Raw genomic sequence first — 20,252 nt, forward strand, 5'->3', positions numbered from 1 at the left:
GGCTCCTTTTAGAGGCTAGACTATAGAACGTGAATCTCCTCAGGGGAGAGAGAATAAGCCCCCCGAGTCCTTTAACACAGAGTCCGCCGAGCGCGTTGAGGAGGGAATCACAGGGCTCACCAGTGCCATTTTAAGGACTACGTGTGTAAAGGCTGCAGCACAAAGGGCCACCTCCAGCGAATGTGTAAAAGAAATACGACTCACTGTGTTGATGAAGAGTCTGCAGATGGCCCTGAATCCAGCACGGATTATGAAGCGATAGTCAGAGAGGCAGTTCAGCCCCACGATGAGGTGTACGGCATGTTTACCTGCACCACAGAATGTTCCTCGTTGAGGATGGAAGTCGAGAAAATGGCATTCCAGTCTTCATGGAAGTGGACACGGGGGCGAGCCAGTCAGTAATGAATCAAGAAGCCTTTGAGAGGCTATGGGACAATCAAGCTGAACGACCCAAGTTTGTCCCGGTTCAGCAAAGCTGCGCACCTACACCAATGAACTTATCCCAGTCGTTGGTAGTGCGGATGTAAAGATACTCCATGATGGCATGGTGCACAAATTACCTCTGTGGATTGTTGCAGGTGATGGACCAACGCTACTCGGAAGAAGGTGGATGAAGATCCATTGGAGCTGGGAAGATTTCATCCCTCCAGCGATCGACGTCCCCCGCGCTCAGAGGCAAAGCAAGCCCTCACCTGAGGTTGGATCCGGCACCAGAGAGCAGACCAGCACAGCACCCGAGGTACAGACCACTCAACATGACTGTGTGGAGATGATCCAGCTAGGACGACCCGAACGCACCTTCCAGGCTCCAGTGGCAGGATTCCGGAGGAAGAAAATCGGATCCAGAGGCGGCTTCCCAGCTTCGGTGGCAGAACCCGGGGAGAAGAGGATCACAGCAGTCGACATCATGGATGGGAGAAAGATGGTGCCCAGACCACAAGGTGAAGCGCTGAAGAAAAAGATGGCGGCGGCCAGACCATGAGGTGCAGCGGTGATGGAGCAACACGTGGCACCAAGCGAAGAAGAGGATTGAGGTAAAGATAGCAAGGCCCTCTTAAAGGAGGCCAGCAACCCACCACACTTAAAGGGACAGTTCCACATCCTCAATCAATGTAATAGCAACTGTGAGTTAAATATAAAGCTTGTAATTGATGATCAGAGTTTTATATACGTAATAAGCAAAGAAAAGTCGTGCGATTGCGATTGGAGATACAGTTTATCTACAATGAGTTATGAAACGTTGTGCGATGTAGGATTTCAACTGTATTCTGATCATGCAAACACACATCAGAAGCAGACAGGTCCAGCGAGCTACCCAATGCTGTAGCCTGCGTCCCTGGGACCAAAGTGATGCACCACGGAAGTGTGGCCACAAGCAGCTAAAGTAGACAAGCTGCAGAGCAAGCGATCTCAGGAGGGCAATGGCACCGGTATCGATACCCTGCCTCTGATCGGCTCCACCTCTCAGGCACCCGATGGCACCAAGCGCCACGAGCCTGAAAGAGCAAACCGCGCTAAGGCACAGCCCCCAGACCCTATCGCCCCTAAGGCTACACCTGGGAACGAAGGGTCACCCGCAACGGTCCTCCCAAATGGGACCGGGACCAGCCAGGATCCCAACCCAAAGAACGTCCAGGCAAGCAAGTCAACAGTTCCCTGCGCACTGCCAGACGACTGCCCCTCAGGGAGCAGCAAGGAAAGGACAGGGAGGTCACAGGCACCTGGCCGACGCAAGGAGCAACGGCAAAGGCCCCGAGAGCAGGTAACTTGAGCCAACCAGGTTCCCACTGCCAGCACTGGGCACCGCACCGCCACCAGACTACCTGGACACCACCCAGCAGTTCTGGAACTAGTTTGTCTTCACACCGGTGCTGGCACCAGCACTGAGTCCAAGTATGTATCAAGAATGCACCTTACCAGTCAAATGTACTTGCCTCATAACTGTACCACAAATGTATATGAATGTAACTAGCCACCGGCATAATCCATATGTGGGGGGGAGAGAATGGAGTGGTCATGGACTCACAAACAGAAACCTCCAGCACCTCTACTGCCAATGAAATACCACCTACTCACCCAAGATGGAAATGACCCTCCCAAGGGTCAACCAGACAGAGCTAAGCCCAGAGCATAGTCAATGCATGAAGGCGATTTGCACTAAGGACTTGGGGAAGAATGATGTCATGTATCTCGACATGTTACTGCCTGTACTTTTACATATGATGTGCCACCAGAGGGCACTATTATGGGAAACTTGTACACCAGCTGTATGGTCACTAAGGTGTGCCACCAGAGGGCACTGCAGTGGGAGACTTGTAGGTTACCTGTGCAGGTGGGCGAGGCCTAGTATAAAAGGCAGGCCACCATGTGTGATCCTCACTCTGGGGTTACATTAAATGGACTAAGGTCATTACAGTTCAAGTACAATACATTGCCTCATGGAATCATTATCAGAGCATCTAAAGACATAACAGACACCCAGGTCCCTCTGAACACCAACATGTCCCAATCTCTCACCATTTAATGTAGTCACTATTGTAATGTAGGAAGCGGAACACGCAATTTGCACACAGCAAGCTCCCACAAACAATAAGAAATGGGAGCAGGAGTTGGCCATTTGGCCCCTCGAGCTTGCTCTGCCATTCAGTAAGATTATGGCTGATCTTCTACGTCAACTCCACCTTCCCGCACTGTCCCCAATTCCTTTAATATCCTTAGTTCCCAAACATTTATTGACCTCTGTCTTGAATACACTCAATGACTGAGCATCCACAGGTCTCTGGGGTAGAGAATTCCAAAGATGCGCAACCCTTTGAGTGAAGAAATTTCTCCTCATCTCAGTCCTAAATGGCTGACCCCTGATTCTGAGACTGTGACCCCGTGTTCTCGATTCCCCAGCCAGGGGAAACATCATCTCAGCATTAACCCTGTCAAGCAAGACCCTTAAGAATTCTCGATGTTTCAATTAGATCACCGCTCATTCTTCTAAACTCTAGGGAATATAGACCTAGTCTACTCAATCTCTCTTCATAGGGCAATCCCCTCATCCCAGGAACCAGTCCAGTGAACCTTCATTGCACTCCCTCTAAGGTAAGTATGCCATTCCTTAGCTGAGGAGACCAGAACTGTGCACAATACTCTAGGTGTGGCCTCACCAATGCTCTGTATAATGAAATAAATGACAAGGTAATCTGTTTTAGGTGTGGCTTGAGGGATAAAAGTTGGGTACGACTCCAGGGGAGCTCTTCTATGAATAGAGTTACGCGGTCTTTTATATCACCCGAGATACCTCCGACAGTGCAGCACTCCCTCAGTATTGCACTGGAGTGTCACCCTAGATTTATGTGCTCAAATCTCTGGAGTGGGGCTTGAACCCACAACCTTCTGACTCAAAGACAAGTGTGCTAACCACTGAGCCACAAGTGATATGTTCATTTTTACAGCACAGAAGGAGGCCATTCGGAGGGGAGAGGCATAAGAGGCACCCTCCTTCCTTGGGCAAATGGGTGGCGAAAACCCAACAGCGGGAAAGTAAAAAAATAAGTTATGCCCTCCCCAGTCCAGGAATTTCATGCCCAATGTTATTTTGAGTATGAGGATGAATGCATTTTGATGCATCTTAAAGAATGCTATTTATTGTGTTTTTCACCCAATCTTTATTGAGTCTTGGGCCGGGTTCCTTATTCTGAAGTATATGAGTAATTTGAGACCATGACATGTGGTGAGTATAGCGTGCTTGGGAGGAATAGGTGACTTTGAACCTATGGTTCCCAAAGCACTCCACCACTGGGGTTTCCTCCATGTCTGGGTCTGTTGTACACTCATTGATATTGATTGATTGCTATGATTAATCAACTCCATCATCATTGTATCATGTGACTATCAGGATGGTAGAAGGCGAAGTAGATTGGCTTTGGTCTTCTTTTGTCTATCGATTCCTATGTTCTGATAAAGAGGCTCCCATTTCTTCTCATGGGATATACCGAAATGAAGCCCAAAACCTGGGATTGCAAACCCAAGCACTCAAATTTTCCAGCATTGGGCACCAAAAAATTACCAGCAGTGGGATCCTGACTGATATTTCCCGTTCCACGTACAATTGTGTACACCCCTAATCCTACCCTGGCTATGATCAGCTAACTCAGCAGGGACTGGTGATTGAACCGAGAATCAACCTCGTCTGTACAAAGCTGGGAAGTGCTTCTACCTATGAACCCATTGAAGAAGAGATGCATTTTGAATAACTCCAAGAGTGTACCACTGACAGCATGCTAGAAGAAAGAAAGACTTAGATTTATACAGCGCCTTTCACAACCACCAGATGCCTCAAAGCACTTTACATCCAATGAAGTACTTTTGGAGTGTAGTCACTGTTGTAATGTGAGAAACACAGCAGCTGATTTATGCACACAAGCTTCCACAAACAGCAATGGGATAATGACCAGATAATCTGTGTTTTTGTTATGTTGATTGAGGGATAAATATTGGCCAAGACAACAGGGATAACTCCCCTGCTCTACTTCAAAATAGTGCCATGGGATCATTTACATCCACCTAAGAGAGCAGGCAGGACCTTGGTTTGACGTCTCATTCGGAAGACAGCACCTCCCTCAGCACTGCACTAGAGTGTCAGCCTAGATTTATGAGCTCAAGTCCCATGGAGTGGGACTTGAACCCACAACCTTCTAGGTCCAAGGCGAGAGTGCTACCCATTGAGCCACAGTTCAGTTGCTTTGAGTAAAAGATCTGTCAATAATCACTGATGAATGGAGGACCATTCACTCTTGTGCAACAGCTCGTAGCATGCTATTACTACCAGTGCAATGTTATTGATACATTCCATAACTGCTGACTGAACTAAATGGTTTCCTTCTGGACAGATACTAGTCCCAGCAGGATGTACATCCAACCAGCTGTATCTAAGTGAACATTGAATTTATGTGCCACAGTGACCTTTCAAATTGATTACATTTGATGAATAGAATTGTGATAAATGGCTAGAGTTAAGTTCAAAATGTCCATTTGCACTGTGACTATAATGTATATTGTTCAGATAATAGTCCCTTGATCCTATTTAGATGTTGGAGTCAATATCTCACAATTAAGTTCTTTATAAATTATGTGTGCAGTCTGTGCCAAGAAGACTGGTTAAGGAGTGCTTGGAACAGTTGGTAACAATCCATGGGCGTGTGGAGCATATGCAGTGCTCGTAAATAGCCTTTTAACAGATGCTGAATATAGAAAGAATATTTGTAAGAATACTTTTAAATTAAAGCAGCAACTTTAAATGAATATGATATTAGACGTGGCGGAATATCACCTCAAAGGAATGTGACCATCATCATAGGGAATGTTGGCAAACAGCAATAGGAATGATTCTGGGTCTGTGATCAAACACTGAGCTAAGAAAAGAGCGGATGGGAACTCAACCTGTTCCTTCAGCAGGAAATGAAATTGGAAAAAAATGTCCAAAGCCCAAGAATTATCTATCGTGCGCAGGTAGACCGGCAATTATCCTTGGGCTGCATGTGGGGCGATGTGTCTTTTAGATACCTACCCCATAAATAAGAAATCAAACCAAAGGTGGTGGTCAGCGGTAAAGGAACAGCGCTCGCCACTCACCTCGCTGACAGCTGCCCGCAGAGTTTTCATGGGCTTTTGAACGGAGACTTGCTGTCATCGGTGTCTGATCCAGGATGAAGCCCTCTACAGGGCATCTGTGAGCAGGAGAAAGCAACAACGTGGCTCTTCAATCAATCAGATTGAAGAATCCTCACTGAGACCCTCAGAGTCTAAATCAGGAAATATAAATTAGATTTCAATCATGTACAGAAAGTGAAATAGAGATTGGGAAAGAAAGATAGGATTAAGAGAGGGAGATAAAAGAGACAGGCAGCAAAAGTTTTTTTTGTAATTGTTTTTTTTTAAATCTCCAACAATCTAAAGGAATGAGACTCCACACTTGTAAAATTAAATTAAATTATCATGGCCAGAGAGGTTGTTTGGCAGTAATTATCACTTGTGCGTTAAAAATTCACTTACTCCTGCATGAACCGGCCCTAACATGTTTCTGCCATATTTAGTGGGGAGCTAGTGGGTAAGTACCTCAACTTCACACCATTGCATTTATTTCAGTGCCGAGTCTATCGGTGGGGACTGTTACAGCGCACCCTGTGGAGGAACAGGGTATCTCTGACAGCAACTTCTGATTAGTCCTATCACAAAATCCGGCCCATTGTATTTAAGCAATAGCGCCAACAATGGACTAATATATGTCCCGTCAACAACTCACAAATATAAAGCTGCTGATCTCCAGAGGTCTGGTGACATTTTGTGCGACCCATAAATTGCCGTCAGATTTCTACTTCTTACTGGGAAGATTTGATTCTGGGATTGGCGACACCGGAGAGCATAATCAGGAGAGCGGCCCACAACCATGTCTTCATTTGAACAACGCTCTGCTGTTCGATATAGAACTACTATTAATGACACTGGGGATTTTAAAGAGCAGATGTTGCTATGGCAGCAATGTCTACGTGACACTTTATGGTGCGTTCGAAGGAATGACACGTTGACTGAGGCAGTGAGTCATGTCACCTGTCACAACTGGTGTGACAGATTAAATATTTTTAGCGTTTTAATTTTTTTTAATGACTAATATAAATGCCACAAAAAATCCCTTTTGAAAAATTTGACTGCTTCTACTAGCAACAGAACATAAGAACAGGTTTAGGACATTCAGCCCCTCGGGCCTGCTTAGCCATTCAATTACATCATTACATCATGTTTTTTTTAATTCATTTACGGGATGGCCAGCGTTTATTGCCCATCCCGAATTGCCCTTGAGAAGGTGGTGGTGAGCCGTCTTCTTGAACCACTGTTCTTTGTAGCAGTTTGGTACAACTGAGTGGCCATTTCAGAGGGCAGTTAAGATTCAACCACATTGCTGTGGGTCTTGACTCACATTTAGGTAAGAACGGCAGATTACCTTCCCTAAAGGACATTAGTGAACCAGATGAAATTTTACGACAATCCAGTAGTTTCATGGTCACCATTGCTGATACCAGCTTTTTATTCCAGATTTAAATTCCCCAGCTCCCGTGGTAGGATTTTAACTTGGCTATCTGGATCATTAGTGCAAGCACTCTAGCTTACTAGTCCAGTAACATAACCCCAGGATACCGTACTAGTAACAGGGAGTAGTTGAGGCGAATAGCGTAGATGCATTCAAGGGAAAGCTAGATAAACACATAAGGGAGAAAGGAATATAAGGATATGTTGATGGGGTTAGATGAAGTGGGGTGGGAGGAGGCTCGTGTGGAGCATAAACACTGGCATAAATCTGTTGAGCCGAATAGCATGGTTCTGTGTTGTAAATACTCTGTAATATTTTGTAATACTTGCCTTTACTTCATATCCCTTGATACCCTTACCTAACAATAATAAGCTAACAATAGCCTAGCTTTAATTTTAAAATTAGAATCATAGAATGGTTACAGCACAGAAGGAGGCCATTCAGACCATCGAGCCCGTGTCGGCTCTCTGTAAGAGCACTTCAGCTAGTCCCACTCTGCCCGCCCTTTCCCTGTAGCCCTGCAAAGCTTTTTCCTTCAGGTACTTATCCAATTCCTTTTTGAAAGCCATGATTGAATCTGCCTCTACCACCCTTTCAGGCAGTGCATTCCAGATCCTAACCTCTCGCTGCGTAATTAAGTTTTTCCTCATGTCGCTTTTGGTTCTTCTGCCAATCACCTTAAGTCTTTGTCCTCTGGTTCTCGACCCTTCCGCCAATGGGAACAGTTTCTCTCTATCTACTCTGGACTCCTCATGATTTTGAAAGACTCCTCATGAGTTTGAAATTATGTCCGCTTGTTCTTGATTCTCTCAGCAGAGGAAATAGTTTCTCTGTATCTACCCAATCGAATCCTTTTAACATTTTAAACACCTCGATCAGATTACCCTCTGATCTCCTATACTCAAGGGAATACTACCCAGGTTTTTATCCTGATACTTTAACCCTCTAAGCCCTGGTATCATTCTGGTGAACCTGCGCTGCACTGCCTCCAAGGCCAATATGCAGTGCCCAAAACCGAACACAGTCCTCCAGATGAGGTGCGACCGAGGCTCTATACAATTGGGTTTTCAGAGTGGAATGTTGTAGAAAGAATTGAGACCCCCAAAATATATCCCAGCCCTTTTAAGCAAATGCCATTCTCAAATTCTTGGTTAAAATCCGTTATTAATTCTCATTCTTTATTTTAGTGCTACAGGTCGGGAGGTGTTTGACTGGATCCTGGACCAAGGTTACTATTCCGAGCGGGACACCAGCAATGTGATCAGACAAGTACTGGAGGCTGTGGCCTATCTGCATTCCCTCAAGATCGTCCACAGAAATCTGAAGGTAACAGATGCTTACATTAAGTGTTGCCTCATGCAGTCCTTTACAAGAATGAATTTGGCAAAAAAGTCAGTTCCGTGTCCTTCAGCAAAGGATCATAGACACTCAACATGAGTACCCCTTCAAGAAAGAAAGACTTGCATTTATATGGCACCTTTCATGACTGCCGGGGGTCCCAAAGCATCTTTACAGCCAATGAAGTACTTTTGGAGTGTAGTCACTGTTGTAATGTAGGAAACGCAGCAGCCAATTTGCGCACAGAAAGCTCCCACAAACAGCCATGTGATAATAACCAGATAATCTGTTTTTAGTGATGTTGGTTGAGGGATAAATATTGGTCAGGACACCGGGAGAACTCCCTTGCTCTTCTTCAAAATAGTGCCATGGGATCTTTTATATCCATTTGAGAGAGTAAACGGGGCCTCGCTTTAACGTCTCATCCGAAAGACGGCACCTCCGATGGTGCAACTCCCTCAGTACTGCATTGAGAGTGTCAGCCTAGATTTATGTGCTCAAGTCCCTGGAGTAGGGCTTCAACCCACAACCTTCTGACTCAGTGGCGAGAGTGTTACCCACTGAGCCACAACTAATACAAGAAGCAACATGAGTACCTCTTTAAGGAGTGTCTCAGAGTGAGTACCTCTTTAAGGAGAGTCTCGACATGCATACCCCTTTATGACGAATGTTACCATCAGCTTTCTGTCTTTAGATTTTTGTTCAAATATTTTAATTTAAACGGTAGGCGTTGATGACAGCAAGAGACTGACCCCGAAACCAAACTTGCTGTTACGCGGTGCTTTAATGACATCAGCGAAGATGTTAAACCCAGAAAATCTTAGCAAATGTCATTTCAGCCATTTTTTTCTGCTTTACCTCAGCCCCTCAGCTCCACTGCTGCTTATAGCTTTTCCAAACTAATCTGCTGATCACGTCACCAGCATTCATAATTTAAATAAAAGCATTCAAAATATACCCTGCTCCACACACCGGAGCTCCATATGGCTGCACAACAAGTGCTATGACTCGCTCTTTAATCCTCACCCTGCTGCATAAACAGGAGGCTCCATATGTTTTGCACAGTGACAGTGACTAGTGCCTTAACCCTTACCTTGCTGAATGAGCAGTTGCACAACAAACAGCGTGGCCCTGAATTTGGTGGAGCAGGGCATCGCGTGGCGTGCCCCGTTTGTCCGATTTTTTTTTTTAAACCTCATCCTTTAGCTCAAAAAATTCTTGCGTCGCAAATTGCTGCAAGTGTGAGCTGATAACGGTGTGGGCAAGATCCTACAAAATCCCCTGCGAGGACAGATGCACCAACGTTAGCGTCCTCGACCAGGCCAACATCGCCAGCATTGAAGCACTGACCGCACTTGATCAGCTCCGCTGGGCAGGCCACATAGTTCGCATGCCAGACACGAGACTCCCAAAGCAAGCGCTCTACTCGGAACTCCTTCACGGCAAACGAGCCAAAGGTGGGCAGTGGAAACGTTACAAGGACACCCACAAAGCCTTCCTGATAAAGTGCAACATCCCCACTAACACCTGGGAGTCCCTGGCCAAAGATCGCCCTAAGTGGAGAAAGTGCATCCGGGAGGGTGCTGAGCACCTCGAGTCTCGTCGCCGTAAGCATGCAGAAATCAAGCGCAGGCCGCGGAAAAAGCGTGCGGCAAACCAGTCCCACCCACCCCTTCCCTCAATGACTATCTGTCCCACCTGTGACAGAGACTGCGGTTCTCGTATTGGACTGTACAGCCACCTAAGAACTCATGTTAAGAGTGGAATCAGAATCAAGTCTTCCTCGATTCCAAGGGACTGCCTATGATGATGGTGATGATGGGCTACTGGGACCTTAGTGTCAGCTGTGACTGTGGGTAGCACTCTTGCCTCTGAGTCAGAAGGTTATGGGTTCAGGTACCGCTACAGAGACTTGAGCACAAAAATCAAGGCTGACGCTCCAGTGCAGTGCTGAGGGAGTGCTGTACTGTCGTCTTTCCGATGAGACGCTAAACTGAGGTCCCGTCTGCTCTCTCAGGTGGACATAAAAAATCCCATGGCACTATTTCGAAGAAGAGCAGGGGAGTTATCCTTGGTGACCTGGCCAATATGTATCCCTCAATCAACATAACAAAAACAGATAATTTGGTCATTATTACATTGCCGTTTGTGGGAGCTTGCTTGTGTGCAAATTGGCTGCCGTGTTTCCCTCATTACAACAGTGACTACACTCCAAAAGTACTTCATTGGCTGTCAAGCGCTTTGAGACATCTGGTGATCGTGAAAGGCACTATATAAATGTAAGTCTTTCTTTTCTTCAGTGAGCAACTGGGGGCAATGGTCTATCAGCTTCATCAATGAGATTTAATGACAGAGCACGAAGCAGAGGAATGACAGAGAAGGAAATTGGGTGAATTAGAGTCAAATTAGATAGAAATCTAATTTGGGGTCAGAAATAAAGGGCTCAATTTTGGCCATGACTTGCTCCAATTTTTTTGGAGTAAGTTGGTTTATCTGGCGTAAGTTTAAAAAACGCCACTTTCCCCAATCAACTTGCTCCAGAGTAACTCAGGTATGATTTTTTTTAGTTGAGTTTTTTTTTCCCAGCCACTTACGCCAGTTTTGACCATTTATGCCACTTTGGCCAGCTAAAACTTACTCCAAATCGACTTAGGTCAGCGTGTGTGGCCAGCTCTGAAAAACCTTGCGGGCAGTTAAGAAATCGGCACAGGTTAGTACATTTAAAGCGACAAGACTTACAAAGCACTAAACAAAGCACAAAAATAAGCATTCAATAACTAATAAAAAATAGAAGGAAGCTGTGGACCTGTACCCAGACTTACAAAGCACTAAACAAACCACAAAAAGTAATAAGCAATCAATAAATATCAAATAAAAAATAGAAGTCCTACCTTTATGCCAGAAACAAGTTTTTTTTTAATGTTCCAACCACTTGGGTTTTATTCAAAATAAACAATTTGGAATACAATATATTACAGGGCTGCCATTCTCAAGGATGTTAGCTCATCAAGATGGTTGGTCCTTTTTATTTTTTGCCTTCAACCTTCCCCTTTCCTTTCTTGTTGTGCTTCTTGGCAAACCACATGTTCCTCAGAAACTTGGGATCAACTCCTTTCAGGGGCTCAACTTGCCATAAACAAGTTGCTCACGAGCCTGTGCGGGAGACCATTCGGCCAAGGATAGGGGAGGCGAACATCGGGATGTCCCTTCGGCCAAGGATAGGGGTGACATGTATCGGGCCCTGCTGACAGCTTGCAGGACTACGCTGGGAGGGCGAGGAATATGCACGCAGACTCCACTGCGCATGCGGACAGCTGTCCGGCAGTGTTTTCAGCGCAGGGCTGTAGCTCCGCCCCCATTTCACCATGGGCGCTGTGCCAGGACCCGGGACACTCGGCAGAGGAACCAGGATACTCAGTAAGTTTTTTGGCGCCGTTTTGAGCGCACAAAGTTGCCGCATCTCGGCTGAGTGTGCCGAAAAAAGGGGTTGGGGAAAATCTAGCCCAATGAGTGGGACAGAAAGATTGAATTAAGAGGGAGAAGAAAACAAACTAGAACAGAAAAGTAAGAATAAATAATAAAATATTTTACATTTCCAAAACCCCAAGGAACAATTTGCTACCTGCTGGAGTGAGACTCCATGGTTTTAATTGTTCCATTTCTGGGCCAGAGAGTTTGAGTGACATTGCAGGAACATAAATCTCATAGAATCATAGAATGATTATAGCACAGAAGCGGGCCATTCGGCCCATCAAGCCGATCCAGCTCTCTGCAGGAGCACTTCAGCTAGTCCCACTTAGAAACATAGAAACATAGAAAATAGGTGCAGGAGTAGGCCATTCGGCCCTTCGAGCCTGCACCGCCATTCAACAAGATCATGGCTGATCATCCACCCCAGCGCCTCCCCCCCACGCCCTCTCCACACCCCCCAACCCCCCCCAGCCGCAAGGACTACATCCAACTCCCTCCCGAACACATCCAATGAACTGGCATCAACAACTCTCCGCGGCAGGGAACAACTTCCCTGCCCTTTCCCCCAGCCCTGCAATTTTTTTTCCTTCAGGTACTTATCCAATTCCCTTTTGAAAGCCACGATTGAGTCTGCCCCCACCACCCTCTCAGACAGTGTATTCCAGATCCTAACCACTCGCTGAGTAAAAAATGGTTTTCCTCATGTCACCTTTGCTTCTTTTGCCAATCACCTTAAATCTGTGTCCTCTGGTTCTCGACCTTGCCGCCAATGGGAACAGTTTCTCTCTATCTACTCTGTCCAGACCATTCATGATTTTCAACACCTCTATCAAATCTCCTCTCAACCTTCTCTGCTCTATGGAGATCAACCCCAGCTTCTCCAGTCTATTCACGTAAGGGTCCTTACATCGTTAAGTACCAGCCCAAACTTTAATTTGTTTTAACAGCGCAGGTGCAATAATTTTTTGACACTTTTGGGGGTGGTTGACGGTGAGCTGCCATTTTCATGAGGCTAATGGCACAAATTGTCCATCAGTTTGTGGTGACTCGCAACTCGCTGCGTATCTTCTCCTCGCCTCAAATTGCCGGGTTGTTTACACACCAATAAAGGCGGCTGCCTTTAACTCAACGATACTTTCCCAGCAAATTCTGGCCCACTGTGATTGGCGCCTCCTTGGTATTTCATTCAAATAGATATTACAGGAAACTTGTGATTGATACAAAGGAGATTTACGAGGGTGTTGCCTGTGTTTTACCTATGAGGAAAGATTGGATAGGCTGGGTTTGTTTTCTTTGGAACAGAGGAGGCTGAGGGGAGAGCTTATTAGGGTGTATAAAATTATGAGGGGCCTGGATAGGGTGGATAGGAAGGACCTATTTCCCTCAGCAGAGGGAGTCAACAACAAGGGGGCATTGATTTAAAGTAATTGGTAGGAGGTATAGAGGGGATTTGAGGGAAAAAAATTTCACCCAGTGGGCGGTGGTGGTCTGGAACTCACTGCCTGAAAGGGTGGTGAGGCAGAAAGCCTCACCTCATTTAAAAAGTACTTGGATATGCGCTTGAAGTGCCATAACCTACAGGGCTACAGACCAAGAGCTGGAAAGTGAGATTAGGCTGGATAGTTCTTTGTTGGCCGGCACGGACACGATGGGCTGAATGGCCTCATTATGTGCTGTAAATTTCTATGATTCTTCTATCCATTTCTTTTATTTCTGTAGGTTTTTTTTTCTTTGAATCGGGCATCATTCATTATGCCATGGCTGTCGGCTCTTGCTGAAGGGAGGCTGCTGACGTGCCTGACAATCTGCGAATGCTAATAATAATTGTGTTCTTTCTCTCTGTCGTTTCTTAATCTGTGTTTTTTTTTCTTTTCACTGCTTCTGTCAGCTGGAAAACTTAGTTTACTTCAATCGTCTAAAGAACTCCAAGATTGTCATCAGCGATTTTCACCTGGCTAAGTTAGAGAACGGGCTGATCAAGGAGCCTTGTGGAACACCAGAGTATCTAGGTATGGTCCTATGAATGCAGGTGTGAATAGATCTCCAGTGGCATATTCCAGCAACCGTCTGATTCTTATTGCATTTCTTACGAGGGATCTCTAACTCCATGAGCGTAGCTTCATTTTCTAGTTAGACTACCTTTATTTACAAGGGCTGTTGTTAGTTCGGCCTTGTATCTACAAAGGATCTTGGGGCAGGGGGTTAAATTTGACTTCAAAATGGGCAATAACGAATCGTTTTGCACCTCGCCCGATTTTCTTTTCCATTGACTTCAGTGGAAGTTAACGCTCATAACGCTCTGCGCTGCCACTGAAGTCGAATTTTACTCCCTTCTCTTAATCTCCGTGAGGACTTTTTGTGGCTCTGTGGGATCAATGTATTTTATAAAGAATCTCTTCATATTTCGTCTTTACTGCTCTGGGGTACACGAAAAGTATTCCAGATGTTTAAATTCATTACCTCGAAATCTTTTTTTCCTCCTGACTTTTCATTGTATGACGTTGGATCGGAACCTTCTCCAAATTCACACTCCCAGCACAGAGCTCTGTGCATTGGGAGTTTATATCAGGAATGCAGATGTGGCCTTCAACAGGCCCCACAGCATTTTCCATTATTTAAGTCCCCCGCAGGGTGCACTGACCGCTGATCCTGAGTTTCGGATAGGCACTCCCAGTATGTCAAGCTCTAAAATTGACAGAGAGTTAGCATGCAGGTATAGCGGACAATTAGGAAGGCAAATGGCATGTTGGCCTTTATTGCAACAAGTAAAAGAGTAAGGAAGTCTTGCTATAGTTGTACAGAGTTTTGGCGAGACCACACCTGGAGTACTGTGCACAGTTTTGCTCTCCTTATCTAAGGAAGGATATACTTTCCTAGAGACAGTGCAATGGAGGTTCACAAGATTGATCAGTTGGATGAGAGTGTTGTCCTATGAGGAGAGATTGAGTAGATTGGGCCTATACTCTTTGGAGTTTAGAAGAATGAGAGGTGATCTCATTGAAACATATAAGATTCTGAGGTGGAATGACACGATAGATTCTGAGAGATTGTTTCCCCTGCTTGGAGAGTCAAGAACTAGGGAGCATAGTCTCAGGATAAGGAGTCGGCCATTTAAGACTGAGATGAGGAGGAATTTCTTCACTCAAAGTGTTGTGAATCTTTGGAATTCTCTGCCCCAAAAAGCAGTGGATACTGAGTCGTTGAGTATATTCAAGGCTGGGATAGATAGATTTTTTGACCACAGGGGAATCAATGGATGTGGGGATCGGATGGGGAATAGAGATCAAAGATTAGCGTGATCTTATTGAATGGCAGAGCAGGCTCAATGGGCCGTATATCCTACTCCTGGTCCGAATTCTTATGTTGTTATGTTGACCTTCAAATCAGTATTCAGTCCTTTCCAATATAAAACTACAGCTTAAGCAAAACTACCAATCAGAATTTTAATCCACTTCAAATGGATCCAGTACACCCATTAAGCATAGGTGCATGCTGTAAAAATGGGAACTCTCTGATTCCAAAATCCTAATGGCTGCTGCTCACAAGTTGTAATGTGCAGAATCTTGCTTCTTTTCCACCTGTCCCTCCGTCTCTCCCTTACTTTTAAAGTAATTGTCAGTGCAAGAAGGATCCAGACAGAAGGCCTCGAAGAGAGATAAAAATGTTATCCAATGGGTGCTGGCAAACCGGAAGTTGTGAGTTCAAGTCTCACCGTGGAAACCGAGAATCTAGTCATTGGTGGATTGACACCATTTAAGCTACTGAATAGTTTTTAACAACTCTTATTGTTCACAAATGTCATTCAGGAAAGGGAAGCTGCCACAACCACCTGGTCTGACCTACATGTGATGCCGCAATATGTGTTGTTGTTAGATATAGTAAATAAAGGGAAACTGTTTCCAATGGCTGAAAGGTCAATAACGAGAGACCGCAGATTTAAGGTGATTGGCAAAAGAACCAGAGGCGTCATAAGGAAACACTTCTTTACGCAACGAGTGGTTAGGATTTGGAATGCACTGCCTGATAGGGTGGTGGAAACAGATTCAAGAGTACCAGAGAGTGGTGAGGATGTCACCCAGAGAGTGGTGAGAAATTGGAACTCGCTACCACAGAGAGTGGTTGAATAGGATAGTATAGATGTATTTAAAGGGAGGCTAGATAAGCATATGAGGGAGAAGGGAATAGAGGTTTATGCTGATAGAGTTAGATGAGGAAAGACTGGAGGAGGCTCGAGTGGAGCATAAACGCCGGCATGGACTAGTTGGGCTGAATGGCCTGTTTCTGTGCTGTATATCCAATGTAAGTAACCTTCAGAAGGGAATTGGATAAATACTTGAAGGAGAAACAATTGCAGTGTAATGGGGAAAGAGCGGGGGCGTGAGACTAACTGGATTGCTCTTTGAAAAGAGCCGGCGCAGATTCAATGGGCTAAATAGCCTCCTTCTGTAGTGTAATGATCTATGATCCTATGGGTCCGAATGCCCTCAGGGCAACTGAGGATGGGAAATAAATGCCAGCAACGCCCGTATCCGAAGAACACATAATTGAAATGATAGAGATTATCGTAAATGGGAGAATCTTAACAGTTGCGTCTCAAATTCTTATCACCCTATCCATTATATCAATGACAGTCATCCAATCCTGGAATTTAAAGAGTAGCGGAAATATGAACAATCACCATCAAACCATTGGAATTGGATTGTTACACCCACAGTATAATTTATGAGTAGCAGATGGTAAATTGCATTGAAAACACATATTTTTAACATCGCTGCTGTCTGCTTGCTGTGAGGTTTCTATTAATTGATTTTTTTTAAACAGGATCGTACGACATAGGACAAAAGACATATTAAAGCGTGTTGCACAACCATTTTTTTTCCAGAGTAGATTACAGCAAAATTCACAATTTGGTGCATTGACTGAGATATCACAGGGTTTACATACCCTACAGTGGAACTTTAATTGTCACCTACAATTACATGATGACATGCAGGGATCGAAAATTAGGATTAAAAAGCGTATTAATTTTGCAGCCGAGTTACAATTATTTCCTCTTAATATACCTGTAGACTCATAATCCTGTCAGTGGATTCGCCAGTGTCCCAGGAACCTTAGTTTCTCTTCCCTCTTCTGCCTTCATTTAAACATTTAATATGTTTGTTTATCAGCACAGCCTGCATAATATGGAGGGAATTTTAATCCCTCCCCCTGCCATTACATGTGGGAGAGGAGTAGGGGAAGGGTTAAATTCTTATACATCTGAAATCCGATCCCAACCTGCCGCGAACGCACCTATTCCTGGTTTAACCAAGGTGGGTTTATGGGGGGAGGGGGATAACTTGCTCTTGTGAGGCAGTGTACTGTATGCACCTATGAGTATGCTCACAGGTTTGTAGAGCTGTTGTCTGTTCCTGGGCCTGGCCAAGGTGGCAATTAATAGATCCAGGCAGCAGACGGTCAAGGGGGTCATTCAACCCGACTGCCTGCCTCGCTTCCCCGGCTACATTCGCACCAGGGTGTCCCTGGAGATGGAGCACGTGGTGTCCATCGGTATGCTCGCGGCCTTCCGCTTGAGGTGGGCACCGGAGGGACTGGAGTGCAGGATCACCCCCGGCAACCAAATTTTAATTTGATCTGCTAAGCTTAAAGTTTTATTGTTAATTTGTGGGTTTTTAGTACCCCTTTACTAAGGGCGCACTCGGCTTTATTGTTTAATTTAAAATAATTGCAGAGCTGTTGCATTGTGAGTGGCTTAGCCAGTCACAACATGTTCACAAGACTCAATAAAACCCCAGCCAGTTGGATTCAGGTCATCCACGATGAGGTATGCAGTTGTGAGCCGAGTGGATGAACTGGTAATGTGTAGTGTGATTGTTAAACCTTTGTGAATAAACCAACAAGTTCTTACGAGCAATGTGTTGCTATGAATTCTTAAGCAAAGAACCCATGAAGCAAATACATTACAGGCAGGTCAGTAATTTTAAATATGTTAAGGAGGCCGCGTGCCTCAGAATTTAGCACCATTTGGAATTTACGGCAGCGGGCCGGGTTTCCCAGAGCTCGGGATATCCGGCAGTTATTAGGAACTGCCGGATCCAGCAGGTAAGTGCTTTTCCAGCTCTGCTTGTTGGTCGGGAAGAGCAGGCATGTCTGTGTGTGTGTGTGTGTGTGTCCCGGCACACCGAGCTAACCTGCCGTGATCGGCGCCCCTCCCGTGCTCTGCAGAACCCCCATCCTGTGATCTCCAGGCCAACCCCGATCCCTCCTATCCCCCCCAACCCCCCCCCCCACCGCCCCCCCACCGTGATTTCCACCCCCATCATCTCCCCCTCCCACTCCGTGATCTCTTCCCCTCCCCGCCACAATCTCTCCCTCCCTCCCTCCTCTTGGGTGTCTCCGGCTGCGGCCTTCTAACGCGGGCCTACCTGCCCGACAGCCAGCCAGCCTCTCCATCTGACTGGCTGTCGGGCAGGAAACGGAGACAAAAATTTAACTGAGGTCCTTCCGTCAAATTTGGCAGAATCTCTGTGTTCCCTGTATTGCTGGGTTTCCCAGCTGCTCAAACTTGCCTCCTGCTCCCTCCCCTTAAAAAATCGGGGCCTTTGTGTAATGTGAATGACCTTCTGTACACGCCAGATTTCTAACTCTTGCCCAGTCAACAGGAATCTGACACATGAGATCAGTACCTCGCACATTCCTATCTTCTGCTCATAATCTCTTAATCGACTTTCAGTAAAATGGAATAAGGTTAAACATAGAATTAATATAGCACCGAAGGAGGCCATTCGGCCCATTGTGCCTGTGCCATCTCTTTGGTAGAGCTATCCAATTAATCCCACTCCCCTGCTCTTTCCCCATAGCCCTGTAAATGTTTCCACTTCCAAGTATTTATCCAATTCCCTTTTGAATGTTACCATTGAATCTGCTTCCATCGCTCTTTCAGGCAGTGCATTCCAGACCATAACTCACCATGTAAAAATTTATTTCCTCATCTCCCCTCTGGTGCTTTTGCCAATCATCTCAAATCTGTGTCCTCTGCCACTGGAAACAGTTTCTCCTTATTTACTCTTATCAAAACCATTCATGATTTTGATGTGTAAGTTGTTTTAACAGTGCTCTGCGTTAAAGGTTGCATTACCTTAAGAATGCAGTAAAGTCCCTGTTAAGTGAAGGATCCTGGATCCTTAGGCACTAGAGAGTGGAGACTTTCCTAAAATTTCGCTGTGTTTTATGATTGTCTGTTTCATGTCTATTTCCAGCTCCAGAGGTTGTTGGAAGACAGAAATATGGACGACCAGTTGACTGCTGGGCCATCGGAGTGATCATGTACATACTGTATGTACCACTTCATTTGTGCTTGGGATTACTGGATGGATTGGACGCCTTTTTTAATATTATGCTTTTTAGATCATTCAGATATGTAAAAACTGCCTGTAAATCATTACACCCCACAAATTAACTTTTAAAATGCCAATTTCACCAATTTAATGTTGTCTCCTAATCATCTCCATCTTAATAAGAACACAAGAAATAGGAGCAGGAGTAGGCCATTCGGCCCCTCAAGCCTGTTCTGCCATTAAATGAGATCATGGCTGATCTTCTACCTCAACCCCACTTTCCTACAGACGATTTCTGTCTTGAATATACTCAACGACTGAGCCTCCATAGCCTTCTGGGGTAGAGAATTCCAAAGGTTCACCACCCTCTGAATGAAGAAATTTCTCCTCAACTTAGTCCTAAATGTCCGACCCCTTATTCTGAGACTGTGACCCCTGGTTCTAGACTCCCCAGCCAGGGAAACATCCTCCCTGTATCTACTCTGTAAGCCCTGTAAGAATTGTGTATGGGTCACCTCTCATTCTTCTAAACTCTAGAGAATATAAGCCTAGTCTACTCAGTCTCTCCTCATAGGACAATCCCCCCATCCCAGGAATCAGACAGATAAGCCTTTTTTGCACTCCCTCAATGGCAAGATATATCCTTCCTTAAGTAAGGAGACCAAAACTATAAACAATGCTCCAGGTGCGGTCTAACCAGGGCCCTAGATAATTGCCGTAAGCAAATAGATCCATCGGAGTTTGACCATTTAATGAATCAAAACAATTTAATTAAGAAAACTTTCAAAATGTTAATCCAGAAAGGATAAATTGAGAGTGGTGCAGATGGAATGGTCATACAGAACAAGGGGGTTGCTAGATTGTACTTGTGAGAACACACACAGCAGCACATTTATTTATAGAAAGACATTAGACACATACTTCGACTTTATTTTCGAAAGAAAGGCTTGGATTTATATAGCGCCTTTCATAACCTCAGGACGTCCCAAATGTTTTACAGCCAATGAAGTACTTTTTGAAGTGTAGTCACT

The 20,252-nt window shown here is 45.2% G+C and overlaps 1 protein-coding gene across 1 annotated transcript in view; it reads left to right on the plus strand.

The window, feature by feature from the left end:
- Window positions 1-20,252, plus strand: part of camkva (CaM kinase-like vesicle-associated a) — a 147,722-nt gene that overhangs the window by 116,736 nt on the left and 10,734 nt on the right. Inside the window, exons 5-7 of the mRNA XM_070894922.1 lie at window positions 8,263-8,401; window positions 13,773-13,893; window positions 19,144-19,219. Of these exons, the coding sequence (XP_070751023.1) occupies window positions 8,263-8,401; window positions 13,773-13,893; window positions 19,144-19,219 (336 nt within the window). The remainder of the gene's footprint in view (window positions 1-8,262; window positions 8,402-13,772; window positions 13,894-19,143; window positions 19,220-20,252) is intronic.

The sequence above is a fragment of the Pristiophorus japonicus genome, chromosome 12, assembly GCF_044704955.1.
Source record: "Pristiophorus japonicus isolate sPriJap1 chromosome 12, sPriJap1.hap1, whole genome shotgun sequence".
Classification (NCBI taxonomy): Eukaryota; Metazoa; Chordata; class Chondrichthyes; family Pristiophoridae; genus Pristiophorus; species Pristiophorus japonicus.